Source organism: Lycorma delicatula, chromosome 1 (genome assembly GCF_047948215.1).
Source record: "Lycorma delicatula isolate Av1 chromosome 1, ASM4794821v1, whole genome shotgun sequence".
Lineage (NCBI taxonomy): Eukaryota > Metazoa > Arthropoda > Insecta > Hemiptera > Fulgoridae > Lycorma > Lycorma delicatula.
Genome location: NC_134455.1, coordinates 34,067,915 through 34,088,699, shown reverse-complemented (window position 1 = coordinate 34,088,699; position 20,785 = coordinate 34,067,915). Strand labels below are relative to the sequence as shown.

At 32.6% G+C, this 20,785-nt stretch overlaps 1 protein-coding gene across 1 annotated transcript in view; it reads right to left on the bottom strand.

The window, feature by feature from the left end:
- LOC142318078 (cytochrome b5 reductase 4-like) overlaps positions 1–20,785 on the bottom strand; it is a 71,612-nt gene that overhangs the window by 34,208 nt on the left and 16,619 nt on the right. The window contains exon 4 of the mRNA XM_075354604.1: positions 16,113–16,425. Within this exon, the coding sequence (XP_075210719.1) occupies positions 16,113–16,425 (313 nt within the window). The remainder of the gene's footprint in view (positions 1–16,112; positions 16,426–20,785) is intronic.

Here is a 20,785-nt window from a genome sequence, read left to right as displayed (position 1 = left end):
GAAATGTAGGAGGTACTTTTTTAGAATGATGTTAAGTGAAAATTAGCAGTAATGTGGATGAAAATTTATTAATTACACTAATTATTAATTTTACGACGTTTCGAAATTTTTAATTCAATTTTCATCGAACATCTCAATATTTAGTGAAAATAAATATTAACTGTACTACACATAATTAATCAATAGACCCATTACAACAATACAACAATCACAAACTGATAATATCATACTAATAGTCATATTAATGAAATTTCGTCCAAATTCCTGCTCATTTTAACTTAAATAAGTTACTTATATTTATGTGTTGTTCATTTATTACAGAACAATGCCACGTCAGGACATCGAATTTCGGGCCCGCTAGTATATATGTATTTATCTATTTATATCTATACTATTATATAAAGAGGAAGAGGGTTGCACATAAGATTATAAAACTTTAAAAAATCTTAAAATGAACCATTCTGTGCATAATTTTAACCGGTTCAATTTTGCTTATCTCAGGAAGATTATTTTTCCTGAGAAATCAACATTTAAAGTTTTATGATATCTACAACTCTGTTATAGATAACGTGCCGCTATTTTCATCGGTTTTTTCAGCTCAAGGTTTAAGATATCTTTCATTTGCATAATAAATCTGGAAGAATAATCCATTCTCAATTCTATTCTAATTTAATCAGTCGAATATTTTTACTCATCACTTATTTATTAATATTTCTTTTATTTATTTGTATTAGAATAATCATCTAATCTACTATTGAGATAAATAAAAAGCGATCCAAAAAATCCCGTTTTTACGTCACTTTGAGGCAGTACTTAACAATTGTACTGATTTTAATTAGGCTGCACGTAAAGTTAATCTTAAACATGTCTATAATGATAAGCCGTAAAGGAACATTATAAAAAATAGTTAAACTGTAAAAACAAAGGAGATAACACTGGAAAAAAACTTTTTTGAGTTTTAAAACAGTTCCTTCCATTCTGGTTTGTAAAACAAATTTTTCAGCAGTTACTCAAAACAAATTTTACAAAAATATAAAGTAAAATAATTGAAGGACATAAAATTTGAAATGAATTAAAATGGTTAGTATATGCAAGGAAATATTTTATTCCGATCAAATGTTTTTTCTCCACACAAAATTAGTTTTTTTTTTGTCTTCAGTCATTTGACTGGTTTGATGCAGCTCTCCAAGATTCCCTATCTAGTGCTAGTCGTTTCATTTCAGTATACCCTCTACATCCTACATCCTCAACAATTTGTTTTACATACTCCAAACGTGGCCTGCCTACACAATTTTTCCCTTCTACCTGTCCTTCCAATATTAAAGCGACTATTCCAGGATGCCTTAGTATGTGGCCTATAAGTCTGTCTCTTCTTTTAACTATATTTTTCCAAATGCTTCTTTCTTCATCTATTTGCCGCAATACCTCTTCATTTGTTACTTTATCCACCCATCTGATTTTTAACATTCTCCTATAGCACCACATTTCAAAAGCTTCTAATCTTTTCTTCTCAGATACTCCGATTGTCCAAGTTTCACTTCCATATAAAGCGACACTCCAAACATACACTTTCAAAAATCTTTTCCTGACATTTAAACTAATTTTTGATGTAAACAAATTATATTTCTTACTGAAGGCTCGTTTAGCTTGTGCTATTCGGCATTTTATATCGCTCCTGCTTCGTCCATCTTTAGTAATTTTACTTCCCATATAACAAAATTCTTCTACCTCCATAATCTTTTCTCCTCCTATTTTCACATTCAGCGGTCCATCTTTGTTATTTCTACTACATTTCATTACTTTTGTTTTGTTCTTGTTTATTTTCATGCGATAGTTCTTGCGTAGGACTTCATCTATGCCGTTCATTGTTTCTTCTAAATACTTTTTACTCTCGGCTAGAATTACTATATCATCAGCAAATCGTTAATAAAATTATATTTCGCATCTGTGTGTGGGGGGGGGCGTGGGGGGCGCAGACAAAAAATATTGCATATTTTTGTCTTATTATTATATTATATTAAATAATATTAATTATTTAATATTATTAATTTTATTTTATTATGTCTGTGTGTCTGTGTGTGTGTGTGTCTGTTCTGGTGGGTATGGGAGTGTGTTTTGTGAGAATAATATTACTACTTCTGTTTGTTTGTGATGGTAATGGTAGCAATGTACAAATTGTAATTTGTAATGGATGGTAATGGTAGTGATGGTTCAAAATAGTGATAAAACCAGGTTCTCCAACCGATGTATTATAAAACAAATATAATAAAAAATAGTATATAATACGTGTTGAAATAATATACAATGTTTCAAAATTATGTAACCAAACTCTTGTTAGTGGAAGCTCATAAAAAACAAAACAAATATTCCTATAGACATATATCAAAAAACACTGTTCTCCGCGCGCACGCACGCATGTGTGGGTGTGTGTTGAATACACTTTACGGTTAATACTTTTTATGATTTGTGAACACACACTGTCGTTAAGTATTTCATGGTCACTAAGTTATTACATGCAGAAGAGAAAAAACATAGCTAAAACCATGAGAATTATTATTTTGTTACTTATTAATATACGTTTATAAAATCATATGAAATGTAACAATTGTCAGAAAAAAATAAAAATTAAGCGAGTGAATAGGTATTTTATGCCATCAGTGATATTTCATTATGTAATTGCTATTACTTTGTTTCGTTTGCACCTTTTGTTTTTATATTTTATCTAAAAAAAATTACAAAAATTATCAATAGTAATTTATGTAAATTAATTCAATTATATAAATAATTTTATTGTATCCATTAACTGATAAAGAAAAGACTTGCATACACTGTTTTATAATATACATAAGAATGTGTACTGATGCTCCACACAATAACGCATGAGGGAATTAATTTTATCGATCTATTTTTAATGTTTTTATTCTAAATATAGAATAAATAAAAATTCAAACTAGTTGCTGTAAACGATTTTTGATAAATTAAAGCAGCATTTCTTACAAAAGATCCTCCTATTTAGCCTTTTTCCTAAATTTTGGAAAATGTAGTGTTTAAATGAAAATAAGGAGTCAAATATTTATAATGTCTGCTAAAGAATGATTTTCTTTTAGAAGAAAAGTAACAAAAATTATTTTAACTACAATATTCAAGATAATATCTATAAAATATGTATTACTGAGTTTATAGTAAAATACATTCAACTTAAAAGAGGCACCGTCACTCAGTAGTTTATACTAAGTGCATATTTTTGTTAAAATGCATATATTGGTGTGAGATGGCTAAAATAATGTTGAAGATGTTGGTACAACTGGAGTTGGAGTGAGGAAGACATATTGCCTGCACATATGAATATTGCTAGTCTGTGTTGAGTATTGGCTTTTGAACAAAGTTGCATAATTGTGCATTGTTGTTTATTAAAAGCAGTTAACTGTTGAAAAACGTATATTCATGATGGGAAGACTTATTTAGAGATGAAATCTCATGTTGTATGACGGTGAAAGTTCAGGGAGAAATTTGAAAAGGAAGCGTAAGTGATAAGTGTTATTCAGAATTTAGTTAAAAAAATTTTGTGAAACAGGTTTGGTGTTAGACCAGAAACATGCCAGACACAGGTCAGTTATGATGCAGATCGTATAGGTTAACCCACCATAGTTGAGTAAGAACTCTGTTTCAGGGAAGACATGTTATCAATATGCTCCGTGTTTTTTTCTAATTTTCGTTGATATATTCGGTGATTTTTTTTGGATTGGATGATCGGCTTTGATGGATAAAATATTGGTGCGTGATATAAAGTGATTAATCTGAATGTTGGACGTTCGACTCGTTTTTTATAAATGTTTTTGTTACATCAACCTTATTGCTATATGTTATAAGGTCTATTATTGAGTGTTTGTTTGCTTTGCAAGAAAGTACAAGTTAGTTTTACACATAAAGAAGGACTTTGAAATATTTTCTGCTATTCACTGGCGAGCAAAGTTTCTAAGTCAAATATTGCTATTATAAAGGGATATCCTTTTCATCCTATAACTCCTCATCCTCACATCCCAGACCGCCCAAAACCCCAAAACCCCCTTGGTTCTATCTGAACCTAGATCTCCTACCCCCTGACCCTCTCCACCCCAAATTTTTGACTTCATTTCTGGGGGTACATATCCCGGACCCCCATCTCCCCTCCCACCGTAATTTTTTTATTGTATTTTTGTAATCATAAATTTTACTTACCCCCAAAAAAATCCGTCCCCCCCCTTTTTTTAGCTCTGTACCTCATCGAGTGGGGCATCAAATTAAGCGGATTTTAAAGCAGAGTTCATCGGTGATGACCAAAACGTTTTTCAGTTTCACTGGTGGCGTCTAAAGGCAAAAATCGCGGTACTTAGTCCACAATAGACTATACCAAGATCCAAATACGAGGATCCCTCCCTATCGCTGGGACTTGACCTAAGCAGGATGATAAGACACCGTCAGAAGAGTCTGGAAGGAAGACGAGAAATGTAAAGGTTAAGGATCTCAAGAAGGTGTCCTTAGAAGAAGAACAGATGGTCGAGAGGAGTCTGAAGGATCTCACCTACCAGTTGGGGCTGGCAATGCTTACCCTAAAGCAGCATTTGGGCAGCAGATTAGCTAGTTACATCTCACAGCACGAGAAGGAATTGGCGAGAATATTTAAGGGACTAAAAGCGCTAACAGAGATGTCGCCCCCGTTGGTCGCAGTCACGCAAGCATCGCTTACCGAAACCTGGGAAGAAACAGAAATTGGTGGTATACTAGCACGCGAATTGACTGATGAAGAATTAGTGGATATCGTACCGAGACGTTGGCCGGCAACAAAAAGTGATAGAGTCATGCGGCTGAATAATGTGGACTATTTGACGTGAATACGTGTTATTTCACTGACCTGGCTGTGAAGTAAAAGACGGAGATAAATCCTAAACAAAGCGGCGGCATTAAACCCGGGGTGGTGATGCAAGAAGTTACGTCACTGCTGGGAGAGGATGTTCAATCGATTCAAAGGAGTAAATTTCGAGTTTATAATGATTCATCTAATGGTGAACGTGGCTCACAACTGGAGATATTGAGAGCATTAAGACGTATTTGTAGTGGATCAGAACTGCCGGTCTTTGTCCTCCCAGGGGAGGGGGAGCCGGCGCTGCGGTAAGTAGATATTGATTTATCTGTGTAAATATCGTATTGATCCGGTTAAGGTGACATCGCAGAAGCATGAAGTTTTGTCTAAAGATCGTACGCGTTTGGCCTCGAGTAGACGCTCCAACCCACCGGTGAAAGGAAGATCATATACTAATCTGTTGAGAACCACGAAAGCGGCCCTCACGAGGGAGGAGGTGGGTGAAGTTCTTTCGCTTCGTAAAGGAAAAAATGATCAGTAACAGATAAGAATAAAAGGATCACCAATGGAGAACAATTCACAACATCCCTTAGGGACAAGGCAGCTGGTCTGCAAGCGGATATGTTAACGTGAGGTGGAAGGCAAACTAAAGATGTAGATGCAGAGACGACTGAACAAGAGATCAAGGATACCATAGCACATATGTTAGAGCAAAAGGAGTTCCGTATATCCTCAGTGCGACCTGCTTATGGTGAGACATAAAATGTTTCCATAGTTACTACGCTACGGGCCGCAACAAGTTGATAGAGTTGAGAATACAGATTGGCTGGGTCCATTGTAGGGCCTACATTCAGGAAGATATCGATCGGTGCTACAGATGCTGGGGCAGCGGTCATAGTAGAAGTGAGTGTAAGGACCCTGAAAAGTTAGAATTATGCTTTAATTTCGGGGGCAAAGGGCACAAGACTGCGTCGTGCTTAGAGCCCAAGAAGTGCCTGGACTGCAGGCAGGGGCACCATCGCACTGGAGGAGTGCCGTGAAACTCAACCAAGAATGATTAAAGTTCTGTTAACTAACGCCAACAGAAGTTCGCTCTCCCATGATCTAGTAGGAGAGGTAGCAAAGGAACGAGGTGTTGACCTAATGGTAGCTTCCGACCAAACAAATATGTTGCAACAAGGGCTGGTTGGTGCTCTGATAGCGAAGGAGATGTCGCTATCTTCGATGTCAGTGACAGGTTGGTATGGACTCTTCTAAGTCGTGGCAAAGGACTCATAGCGTTAGAACTGGTAAATGCAGTTGTCAGCGGAGCATATGTTTCACCAAACATCGAGTTTGCTACATTCAAGGCATTCATGGACTTGCTATACGGGATAATAACGACATCTCCCAAACGAGTGATAATGTCGACGACTTCAACAGCAGAGCAATCGTGACACGTAGTAGTACCATAAACCGTCGAAGTGAAGTACTGACTGAATTTCTCGAAGTCACGGGGTGTTATTGTGTTAAAGATGGGATCCCAACATACCAGGTTAGGCGACACTGATCGGTGTTAGATTTAACACTACTCGATAGCAGATAGAGTGTTTTGACGGAAGATACGGCAAGTGTTCATCTCGATACGTTGCTGGAACTAACAGATACTTCATTTTATATTGCAGATAGGAGTCAGGTGCTTCTACCGACTAAGCAGGGAACAGAGAGAATTGTGACTAAAGTTATCAACAAAATCGAGATAGGTGTGCCACTGACTCCGGGGAGGATACAGACAGTCATACAGCAAGTGATGACGCAGGTCATCACTTGTAGGATATCACTTGCTCAGGATAATGTATACGAGTGATAATGTATACGGATTCAGTAGGGAGCTCAACAACGGTGAAGGTATTAGTGAAAGACATTTTGGGTTTTAAAAGGACCGTTCGGCCACACAGGCGGTTGAAAGTTATGAGTTGGACCACAGAGATAAGAGCTGGTACTTGGCATACACGTGGAATTCCTCTGTTTATATCCTTAGACATTAAGAACGCGTTTCGCTCGCTACCATGGTAGGTAATTACGGCCGCCATGCAGGAGAAAGGCATAAGTCAATATCTCTGTTGTCAAGTCAGCGATTATTTATCCGAGTGATGGAATATCATTGAGGCTCAGGAGGGCAAGATCAAATTTCAGCCGTTTGGTGGAATCCCCCCAGGGCTCTGTATCCCCTGATTTGAGTCCTAGCTTATGATAATGTTATCCGTTTTAGGCTTCCAGAAGTTTTGGCTACAATAGCCTATGGCGATGATCTTGCTCTCTTAATCCAAGGCAAGACTGAAGAAGAAAGAGGTTGCAGTGAGGGGAAATGCTTCGTTAGCGATGGTCAATGGTCAATGGTTAAGGACACGTGATTTAAAGCTTGCGCCAGATAAGAGCGTATATACTTTGATGACCGGCAAGAGAGTGATTGCTCCTATTGAGTTGAAGGTTGATGATTAGCCGATTCAATAAAGGCCGCACGTAAAGTATCTGGGTATCACATTGCATAAGAATTATAAATTCACGGAACATATCTTGGAGAACTGCATAAAGGCTGAACGTACAATTAAGAAATTTAATATCCTCATGTCAATACAAAGAACGCCCAAAATGTCAAAACGAAGGTTGGTTATGTCAATGATTACCTCCTCAATGCTATATGCTGCACCAGTATGGGGGTGCAGCATATAATACGGAATTTAGATAGAATGCGGAAGGTTCACAGAAGATCGTTGTTGGGGGGTGGTCTCTTCTTACCGTACTGTATCATACGAGGCGCTACGCGTGGTTGCGCCTATACCACCGGTTGAGCTTCAAGTTCCGGAAAGAATAGATATCTATAATGGTGTAGCCTGAAGGCGAGGCAAGAAATAGAACAATGGATGACTGGAAGGAGAAATGGAGAGCAGATGAAGGTATTGCCGCTTGGACCAAGAAACTAATATATGATTTGCATGCTTGGCTTGGAAGAATCCACGGTGAGACCAGTTACTATTTGACACAAATCATTACAGGTCACGGTAATTTCGAACAGTATTTGAGGAGGTTCGGGAGAAGGAAATTCTCAGATATATGTTCTGTGAACAACCAGATACGGTCGAGCATACCGTTATCATATGCCCGAAGTGAGAGGTTAAAAGATTTCGGGCCGGTGTATCAGGTCTAACACCAGAAACCCTCATAGATTATATGTTGAATTCTGTCGAACGATGGAAGGCAGTTGAACTTTTTGCAACAGACATAATTAAGCAAAAGGACAACTAGAGGAGGTTGAGGGGATTGTTAGAGTCAGGGTGGATAGCTCCAACCGCGAGGGCTGGCATGCTCCGGTGTGCCAGTCTCAATGAACGGTTGTGGACTCCAGGGGGTTAGTGTAGGTTGAAAAGACCCGAACCGGTAAGGATGTCTCGGCATCTCACACTTGAGTGGGCATATAACAATCTCAAAAGAACTGACCGGGGAGCCGACCTGCCATGCCAGTAGGTGAGGAGACTCGTTAGAGTAAAAAATACACTCCCCTGGATTTAGTTATACCCTCCAGTTCGGACCGATCCATGGGAGCGATTAACCCACCATAGCAAATCTAGATTTCGAAGTTGAAAGTTCAAATGTTCAAATCCAAGTAAAGGCACTTACTTTTATACAGATTTGAATACCAGATCTTGGATACCAGCGTTCTTTGGTGGTTAGGTTTCAAATAACCACACATCTCAGGAATTTTCAACCTCAGACTGTACAAGACTATACTTCATTTATATTCGTACATATCATCCTTATTCATCTTCTGAAGTAATACCTTGAGGTGGTTCCGGAGGCTAAACAGAAAAAGAAAGAGGTCGTACAGGACATTAAAACAGCAGTCACAACATATCATATATCTTTGCAGAGACTAAGCCAGGAAATAATATTTCAGTAGATTCAGCCCGCATTGCACTGAGGAGAATTCTGAAATTTTATTTGTATTGATTGCAGCTTTTTAATGAGCTGACTAATGTTGATTATGGTAAAGAGGTTCACTACCGGCAATGGTTCAAGAACTTCATTAGGGGCAACATTGGCATTTTAGATCAAGTGTTCTTCACAGATAAAGCACGGTTTCATCTTGGTTAGGTATTTTAATAGTCAGAACTACCCCGGATCTGGGGTACTGAAAACCTACAAATTTTTTTTAATCTCCCCTACACCCACAAAAAATAGGTGTACGGTGTGCGGTTTCAAGGCAATAAATAATAACAGAACTCTTTTTCTTTAAAAAAACTGTGGATGCTGCCATCTACCAAGAAATTATCCAACAGTTCATATACTTACTGCAAGAGAATGAGTGTGACTGCTGGTTGCAACAGGACAGCGCCACTTCCCATATAGATCGCTGTACTATGGAGATGCTACAGGATTTTTAGCACAACACAAGCGGAGTAAAAAGAAACTACCTTCCACCAGCACGGCAGAGTCGGCACTGCGGGAGCGACAGTGCTCTCTCGCAGCTTCCTGTGTGCGCATGCGCACAACAAACACCACTCCGTTGGGACTGTGAAGCCAACAGTTCCATACAAAAATTGTTGTATCTCTTTCATAAACTGGGGGATGGCTACTGATATTAAGCTTAAGTATTATATATTGTACAAGTATAAAGAAAGAATTAAAGAAAAACGGACTCGTTATATTAGATGTTATCGATTATATCAAGTGAAAACAGGTAATGCTGCAGTCCACAGTGCCTATACAAGAGCTGTAAAAGAGCATGTGAATTTTTGGGCGAGCCGTAGGTCCGATTTTTTCTAGTTAAGTTATGAATGTATATTATAGTTTAATAATGAATCTATTTGATTCAATAAACTCATTTGAAGTTAAGTGGAAGTTTTATATTAAACTTGCTATTTGGTGTATTTACAGGTGGTTTTATCAATTATAATATTCATTTAAGCACAAAAACATGTTCAATAAAATTCATAAAAAATTGTATATATGTATATATATGTGTGTTAAAAATAAAAATATTTATAATTCTACAAAAATACTGTTTAATTGATCTTAATTTTTATGTGTATGAAAAATAAAATAATAATAAATAGAATTACGGTAACATAATCACTGTTTACATCAGTTCTTATCAGGTATTGTCAGATCTACGTTGGTAATCATGCCCACACTGCATTTCAATGAAATATATTTTGTTCAGATTCTGAATCAAAAACAGGATATACATTAAAGAAGGCCTGATGCAGAACCTGGACGTCTCTTTCCAGCTATTCGTTAAATAACTCACAGGAGATTTTCAAAATCTTTTCAACTCCACTCTTTCACCATATATTTTTATCAAAATTCAATCTTTTACAAGTAAATTTAACAACACATCAGAAACATACGTCCAGGTTCTGCATCAATTTCCATAGTATGTTATTTAATGCACTCTAATGTATGTTTCTGCATTCACCTCATCCTCTCTTTCATCCCATATTTTTTCACTAAATCTACTCTTTTACTAATAAATTTCTCATTAAACGCATATTCATCATCGGAAACATACGTTCAGGTTCTGCATCATTTCCATAGTTCGTTATTTAATATATTTTATTATATGCACTTCAACAAAAAAAAAAAAATATATTCAATGTTAAAATTATCTACCAGCAGGGTTGATATCTGTACCTATGTAGGTCATTCAAACCAATTAAATAAGATAATATTATGTATGAATCTATATAATGGTCTGATTCTTGAAATTTTATTGATGTTTTATATACATATATATAGTTTCTTTCTTTGTTTATATATATATATATATATTGTAATTAAATATGTATATTAATGAAAAAAATTAAATTATCTAATTGTGATCTTGTTAGTCGTAACATATATAAAATATTATTTAGTAAAAATTAAATATTCTTAACGAGAGACAAAACTATGAAATTCGAGCAAGTTAAATTATCAAATGATTCTAACCTATCTAACCCAAATAGTTTGGGATTCTGTTACTAAATTTTACCCAACAAATACGGTTTAATTATATTCTTTCATAATATACAATATGATATTGAAAATTATATTTAATATACACTCCCATAGAATTTACTACTCAATTAAATTGTGAATATGATAAATCTATTTTTGTTTCTACCGGTAAAAGATTTTTTTTAAAATCATTGTGGTAAAAATAAAAACTTTTTGTTGAAAATAAATCTTTTATTGATAGCGCTTTTCAAAACGTAATTGAACAGTATTTTGAATTGAAACACAAACAAAAAAAAGATGTATCAGTTTGTGATTTGTTGTTGTGTATAGTGATTGCAGAAATAAAACTAGCATTAGATAGATCTTTATTAAAACAAACGTGGAATGTTAGCGATAAAAATCATAGATATTTATGAATTTTTAACGGGTATGAAAGATAAGGTATTTAATGTTATAAAATTTCAAGCTGAAAAATATAAAGGAAACAATATTAAATATTATATTGTTGTTGTTGTTGCTATATGAAAATGCAGAGAGCCACATTTTCTTGGGAAAAAAGCAGCTGTAGTTTTCCATTGCTTTCAGCTGCGCAGTACTCCTCTGAGTACTGAGGTACTGAGGGATGTTGATATGGCCGTTTAAGTCATTCTGACTCACGCCCTTAACAATTACTGAAAGAGGTGCTGCCCTCTTTCAGGAATCATTCCTTAGTCTGGCTCTCAACAGATACCTCTCCGATATGGTTGCACCTTCGGTCCAGTTACTCTGTATCCCTGAGCACTCAAGCCCCCTCACCAACGGCAAGGTCTCATGATTCATAGAGAAGTAACAGTACAAGGTGAAAAGATAAAGACGCTACGATTTGCTGATGATATAGTAATTCTAGCCGAGAGTAAAAAGGATTTAGAAGAAACAATGAACGGCATAGATGAAGTCCTACGCAAGAACTATCGCATGAAAATAAACAAGAACAAAACAAAAGTAATGAAATGTAGTAGAAATAACAAAGATGGACCGCTGAATGTGAAAATAGGAGGAGAAAAGATTATGGAGGTAGAAGAATTTGGTTATTTGGGAAGTAGAATTACTAAAGATGGACGAAGCAGGAGCGATATAAAATGCCGAATAGCACTAGCGAAACGAGCCTTCAGTAAGAAATATAATTTGTTCACATCAAAAATTAATTTAAATGTCAGGAAAAGATTTTTGAAAGTATATGTTTGGAGCGTCGCTTTATATGGAAGTGAAACTTGGACGATCGGAGTATCTGAGAAGAAAAGATTAGAAGCTTTTGAAATGCGGTGCTATAGGAGAATGTTAAAAATCAGACGGGTGGATAAAGTGACAAACGAAGGAAGAGGTATTGCGGCAAATAGATGAAGAAAGAAGCATTTGGAAAAATATAGTTAAAAGAAGAGACAGACTTATAGGCCACATACTAAGGCATCCTGGAATAGTCGCTTTAATATTGGAAGGACAGGTAGAAGGGAAAAATTGTGTAGGCAGGCCACGTTTGGAATATGTAAAACAAATTGTTAGGGATGTAGGATGTAGAGGGTATACTGAAATGAAACGACTAGCACTAGATAGGGAATCATGGAGAGCTGCATCAAACCAGTCAAATGACTGAAGATAAAAAAAAAAATTAGATTTAATTTATTAAATCTATGCAACGAATGAGTGAGCATGTTGTTAGAATTGGGACAATGCAAATAAACTATTTGTAATTGATTTTTTTTTATTTTACTATAGATAGATAATGTCTCTTACATATGAAAGTGATGAATTTATTACTAAAAAACTTTATAAATTGATTGAAGAAAGAATTATAAAATTAAAATCTCTAGGATTTTTAAAATTTTTGAGGGCAAATTAAAAGCAATACATTATTGAAATGAAAAATTAAATTTTTTTTTTATATAGATTCTATAACGATTTATTTAAACGTTCACAAGGTTGCACAAACAATACCACAAACCATTATCCATTTATAAATAGCCTTGATGTAGGTCAGTCGATTAAAATACTAATAAATCAATCAGATGTGTATACTACTCTAGGCGATAGTTTTTTGCTTGTTTATGGAAAGCTTGTAGGTGCTAACGGGAAAAAACCAACAACTTCAGAATTAGTTAATTTTGTGGGTGCATTTTTATTCAACAATAATATACAATGTCTTATTAACGGCCAACAAGTAGCCATAACAAGAAATGTAGACGTGACAACGATTATGAAAAATGCCCTTTCAGTGACAAATTCTTTAATTTCATCATCTGAAAGAGCTGGATGGGTTAATGAAAAAATAAAATAGATATAGATTATGATGGTAATTTTACTTATGTATACCATTATCAATGTTGATGGGTTTTGCTGACTATAAAAGAATACTCACAAACAATAGACAAGAATTAGTGTTGAAACGACGTAAACGCGATACGTGCTACAGTTTCAGATCATAAATCTTAACAAGAATAAACAGAAATAGTCTGAGTTGTACCATGTTTAAAGACCACGCCTGAATATCAATTGGAATTAGTTAAATTGAGAGATGAAAATAAAGAGGTACATATGACGTTTAGAAATTGGGAACTTTATGAAAATAAAGCATTTCCTAAAACAAATTCTTTGATATGGAATGTGACACCATCGTCACAATTAGATAAACTGCTATATGTTATTGTAGGTTTCCAAACTGATAGAAAAGGTAAACGCTATGAAAGACGCATCAGAATTTGATTCATGTAACATGACTAATATATATGTATTAATGCAATGATAAATTCAACTCAATATCCATATGAAGAATTTCAGGGTATAATTTTTTTTTTTCAGGGCATTATTTCAGGGGATGATGTATAATTTTTTTGTTGAATTTAAAAAATTATATTATAAAAATATGGATTCATCATACACATTTTCAGATTATAAAGATTAAAACATTATAAAAAACATACATATTTTAAGATTAAAGATAAGGTGAATCTGTAAAAATAGGTGTTATTGATTTGAAAATTAAAGTTGAAACCAAAGAGAATTTCAAGCCAAATACAAGTGCGTACTGTTTATTGATATATGATAATATAGTTGCTTACTCACCATTAACTGGTAATGTAATAAAACAACCAGTCGATCAAAAATAGATCCTAAGTCAAATGTAGTAGTATTATCTTATTTCATTCGTATAAAAAGAGAAATGAACAACCTACATACACATAAATTTATCTTCAAGGCCGCGCTGTTAGATAATTTAATTTTTTAACATTGAAAATATTTTTTTTTTTTTTTGTTAAAGTGCACGTAATAATAAAATGCATTAAATAACGAACCACAGAAATTGATGCAGAACCTGGACGTATATTTCCGATGCTTTTGTTGTTAAATTTACTTGTAAAAGAGTGGATTTTGATTAAAATGTATGGTGAAAGAGAGGGTTGAAAAATTTTGAAAATCTCCTGTGGATTATTTAATGTATAGCTGGAAACAGATGTCCAGGTTCTGCATCAGGCCTTCTTTAATGTATATCTTGTTTTTGATGCAGAACCTGGATAATATACTACTTCAGTGGCATTCAATTATCCTTTGATTATTTCATTATCTTATTCGTAGGCACTGTAATGATCAGATAAACCGAAACAATTTCAATGTGATATCATACTGTTCTTAGTTTTTGTGACCTATTTGCTAGTGTTTTTTTACAATGGCAATAGATTTATCTATTTATGTCCTGATGTAAATCTAATTTTTTATCAGTTTTAGAGTAAATACTTTTTATTTAACTATGTGACAAGCCATTAAATGTACACTATAAAGTAAATAAATAATTCATCCACTTAATTATAAACTGTAAATCATTAAGTGACAAGGAATAAATTATTTTTCTACATCACCATGACAAAATGTGGTGAAAAATTTATTAACAACTTTTTTTGGCATATTTTTGTTCAAAAGGTTATGGGTTAATTTCATGGATAATTTCTTTATTCCTTTATATAATGAATTATGTTACCAGAAAATTTTTTCAAAGCCATTTTTGAGTGATCTCCTTCATCAGTGACGTTGTAAGTTACACTGTCATTAATGACATATTTTAAAGAAGTTTGGATATACTTTTACTACTCTGAAAATACAACAAAATCACCCTTTTCTAATTACATTATAGATGCTCACCAAACATGCTGACATACTAATTATTACATAAAAATCTATATCATACCACATAAAAGCCACAAACTCAATATGCTGGAACAAAATTAACTATATAAACATACTACAAGTAATTTTGACAGAAACACCATATTTAACACATAAAAACACTACAAAGATGATCAAATATACTATTCAACACATAATAATTGCAGTTCCCAACCACTACAAAGTGGCAGTCATTAGCACTGTTACAACATGATGTTACAGATCGAAAAAGATCTAAATTAGCTCAAAACAATCTTCTAAAAACATATTTCTAAAAATGTTATAAGTTTTCTTTTTAGACCACTTTTAATACATGTGACCCTTTAGGTAACAAAGATGGTTTCAGTACAGACTTATATGCTACATTATGCAATGATAAGTAATCTGAGACTGAGCACATACACAATAAATCAGTTTTATTTATTTTGCATTGAGAATATTATTTATCTGCTTAAACGCATAAGATTTCAGGATTAAACAAGGAGAATTGTTAATAGGATCACGAGCCCTCTTAAAATATAGAAATTAGCTGTATATCAATAAACAAACCCAAAAGGAGATATAGAAGCGTGTGAGATATAGGAGCTATAGAATGTGCTTTTAAATTTGTAAAGTTGCTTTACAAACTGTGTTATTAGAAAGCACACATGAACAAAATTATAAGTACTACAATCGAAAGATAGCTCAGACTGTTTGGCTATAAAATCATGTCAAATACAGCAAAAAACAATACTTTTTTTTTACTTTTTGCAGCTTTATATCAGGATAGTTAGCTGATTTTCTGTTTAATTCTACAAAATATTTGTAACTATACTCCACTGCAGCAGCAAAGTTTACTTTACCAGCATAATTTCTTCTCACATAACAGTGTTCATACTGCAACTCTAGAAATTTTTTTTAAATTTTCATCTAAGTATTTTATACACATGAATATATGTCTGAAGTAAAGTAAATATTTCTGATTTGAAGAAAATATTTATGCAAAATATAATTTGCCTAACTAGGATTACAACATAATTATAAAATTAAGAGACATGAATATTTTAACTTAATTGCTAATAAATGTATCAAATAAAATTTTAATATTGCTTAGTTGTCTACCCACCTTGTTGTTTGTAAAATCCAAAGTAATATTGATACCACAGGTGCTAATCCAATCCCGTATGTAGCTATCTTTATATGACGAGCACCTTCCATGAGATCTACATGAAAATTCCCAACTGGATTACCCATAATAACAAAATCACCAATTGTTCTGTTGTTCAGCCATGTGTTCAAAGTATCTCCTCTTTTTGGGATAAACAGCTTTGTTGGATAATTACTAGATATCCACTTTCCAGGTTTTACATTGGGACTAAACAAACTTTCCATCGGCAGCTCTGGTACAGCAGCAAAGTGGACTCTCCGTTCAGTGCCATCTTCCAGATGAAACAGCAATTAGGAATTATTAAGTTAGGTTGGGGGTCTACTGCTTTCAATATTGATTTAACTTCTGTAACAGCATTTTTCTAATCTTATCTAATATTATCTTTTAAAATCCAAATAAACATATTATTGAGATAATTCTAGGCAAGAAAAAATAATCTTAAACCTTTGATTTCAGAAATTTTTTTCTTTAGAATTTTTTCTCAAATTAACCAGTGTTTAATTAATTTTTTTTGTTGTATTCTTTAAGGAATTCTTAGGATGCTGGACATAAGCCATTTATTTATCAGGTAAAACAGGTGACACATTGAATATATTTTGTTTTTAGGCTATAAATAATCTATTTTGAATATTTTTAACATTTTATTTTGATCTAAAGAAAAGTACTTCTCATTCTTATTCTGCTTAACAATATTAGAAATATTTATATTTGCACTTTTTATATTACATATGATACATTAGACAACATATCACTAAAAAATTATTAAATGTAACTTATCATTGTTAATATTTTGCTGCAGTTCAATGTTATATCGTTAAAACCATCTGTAGAATAGTAAGGTTAAGATAAAGATACCTTGTAATGATATGGACCTTGCAAGGTTAGCAAGGTTATTAAATAAGGTACTTGAGGTCATGACAAACAGTATTCATCATATTCAAAATCTAGCTAAACAACAGATAGTTGTCTTAAGTAGGCAGATGTAAACAGCCTGTTTCTATTCTACAACTGTACAGTAGATTAGATTTAGATTTTCATTGTTATGATTTTTTATATATTTCACTGATTTATAAAATATTACAATAGAATTATGAGGTCATTATATCATTTCTGATGGAGAATATTAATCTACCCAAACCCAACAAAGTTTTTATTTTTTAATTCTTCTGTCAGTATTACTAGTCAGTTACCATCAATCAGCACTATCTTTCATTGAAATTATTATTATTATTACTTCCTTTTTTCTTGTTGTTAAAAATGAATCCTGAAAATCCTGTTTTTTTATGCGTTTAACCTCCAGGTCCACCATTAGGCATTTCTTCAAAGGATGAGACGAATGATGGATGAATAGACCAAGTCTTGTCTGTTTAGATCAAAGATACTGTACATATTTTAAATACGAGAATACCATAAAAAAAAACCAGACCGTAAAGTTTATCAATCTTAATATTGTTATCCCATTGTACAATAGAGATTTTTTGAGTTGTTCAGAACAATGCGTTAGATTCAGAAGCTTTGCTCTAAGTATTAGACTAAATGGCAGACATTATTAAATTAGCTCATTACCAGATATCTACTCACTAAAAATAGTTGTATAGCTTCTCTGCAAGATATTTTATGAATATTTTATTCTGATGAATACCCATATATTATATAAATAGAATAATTATTTAAATTTATAGCTCAATTATGGAAGCAACATTATGAAAATCAACAACCTCAGTTAATAATTAGTAAATTATGCAACAAGTTATGGATGAATGTCAAATACATGTTTTTTCTAAAATCTTAGAAATTACAGTCGTTTTTATATGTTATCAATCAAACAAATTTTTAAATAGAAAAGTAATAAAACCAGCTTCAAAGAATAAACACAAAAACCAAATTTTATCATTTTTTTCTTGGTGCTGAATATAAAATATTTAACAACTTATTACTTTAACTCAGTGTCTATATCAAGGAGTCAAAATTTAAAGAAATTTAAAAACCAAAGTATTTTTAAAAAGCTATTAGATAAAAAGCTATTTTATCTTATTAATAATAAGTTATTTTCGAAGTTGGTTTTATTTTCTGTTTAAAACTTTATTCTACATTTTGTTGTAGTATTTTAATCTATTTCAATGTAGCATATGGATAGGCTGTCAAAAACACTATCCACTAGAGAAAAGCCATTTTCAATTTCAAAAGCATAAAGATGAGAAAGCAGTGTAATAGAAATAAGAAAAACAATGCTAGGAAATAAAAAAATACTACAACAATCATGAGCTAAGACAATGGATTGTGAAAAAATTCTTTATCTAAATTTATCTAATTTATCTAATTTTTCCAAGTAATTTTCTTTATGTTTTGTGCAAAAATACATTAAATTCAGAATGGCATCAGGCTTTCTATTCTATTAGATTATTATTCTATTCTATTATTAGATTATTTTCTATTCTATTCTATTAGAGTATAAAAATCCAAAACTAAGCAATGATGATGACAAAAAGCAGGAAAAGTCTCTCTAAAAATGTCCATGTAGACAAAGCAGTTTTATTTCAAAAAAATATTTACGCAAGTTACTTGAAAAAACTTAAATGGGATCACCAAAGGAAGTTCCTCTAAAAATAAACAATCAAATTGGTCCACGTAGCGAAAAATAAAGTTTGATCATACATAAATAAATTGGGTAGATTTGAAAACGCCCTCCTTTGACTGAAGTAGTTAAAAAAGTTCTGCTATTCAAAGCATGTGCATCTGTAAACAACTATTTCATACTCCCATACTAGTAGCTACACTCATCGTATGGTAGTAGCTAGTATAATTGTTTCTTCAACTTAGATGTATATTTTGTCCATAAGCAGTGATGATATTTTGCCATAATTTACCTTCACAATAAGTGAGAAATTTCTAATTACAAGTATGTTCTTTTATCGAAAAATTTGAAACTATAAAACATTTAATTCTGATAAAGCACTATGATTAAAAAAACATTTGTTGAGAACTTTTTTTATTCCAACATAAAGAAAAATTTACTTTGTGGGAATCATATTTTCCTTTGTAGTTTTTTGCCATAAAAGACAAATTCGTGGACCAGGATGTTCCTGGTCCACGAATTGTAAACATATCTTCCTCAAAATGTGAGGGAAAGTACTTACTAGGGAAATAATTCTCAGAAGGTTGAGAACCAGAATCAATAGAATTTCATCACTAGCAGCTCTTGAAATGTGATGAGAAATAATTCTAGTAACATGGCAAACTATGTAGCTTCTATTGCTGAAAAAATACAATACTTAAGCAATGTATGTACTCTTCCTTTAATCATGAAAAATGATAAAATAAATATTCAAAAAAACTGTAAAAGAATGCACAACTTATAAGACAAAACTATTTTTTTTAGGTTCAGTATATAATCAGTTGAAATAAAGAGAAATAAAGGGATTGCAATGTACTTCACAAGCACCAGAAAAACTTAACCAAGATTTACATAAAGACCCCTCATTCCAAAATATATTACAGACTTGACTACATAATTAATTTAAAAAAAAAATTATGTGCATACATATTATATATATATATATATATATATGGATGTGCTGAAAATAATAGATAGAGAACTGTACAGGATTCCTACAACAAATGAACAGAATTTGGAAAAATCTCATTAAAATTCATACAAAACCCTGACCAGTTTAAGAAATTTAAATAGCTTCTTAAATTTCATTTCAACCACTTCCAAAAATACCACCAGCAATGCGTAATAGTTTGAATCTCCACCAAAGTGATGCACAAAATAGAAATCAGGCAGAACATACTAAACATTATACCACAAATAAATAATAGAATATCATCAGATAATGACAGGAATCCACAATCAATCTGATGTACAGGTGACAGATTAATGGCTAATCAGAAGAACTAGAAAATGTTAACTTTTTAACTACTTTTCATTAGTAATCTATATTTTTTGAGGTACTGATAAAAATAAAAGATAATGAAAATCTTAATCTCCCACTAATGCTTTAAAACTTGTTGGAACATATTTCATTTATACCATAATATTTTGTTAAAATTGGGGCTCACAAGTAACTTACTACATCTGCTAAAAAAATTATTTGTTTTTAATTTCAGCTAATTTTTGCTATTGTAGGCTATACATGAAGACATTACAAAAAGTGTAAATTAATGGATTAAAAGGCACAAAAAAGAATGGAGTTGTTTCACATTTCTTCACTCTTACTTTTATGGCCAAATATTTTACCTCTACAATTCTTCATGCATTAAGCTTCAATATTTTTTTTTTTTTTTAATTATTAAATTGAGAACTCATAATTTTTTAACACAGTTAATTTAAAACTATTATAGCAAACATTTTTGCAAATACTAACAAGAACTGTTTAAGAAAAGTAGAGAAATGATTGAAAATAATCTGTGCCTATAAATAGAAAAGAGAGAGTTAGAGGTTTTAACAAGCCAAGAAATTAAACTAAGAGAGTATCTAATGTAATTTATGACTTGTTCACTATGTAAATAGTCTATAATTAGATGAATTGGCCTTAACATAGGGTTTTAAAATAAAAATAGACCCTAGGAGTTTAAGATAACATCAAATTCAGGAACTTTAATTCTACAAAATTATTTATTAGATCATT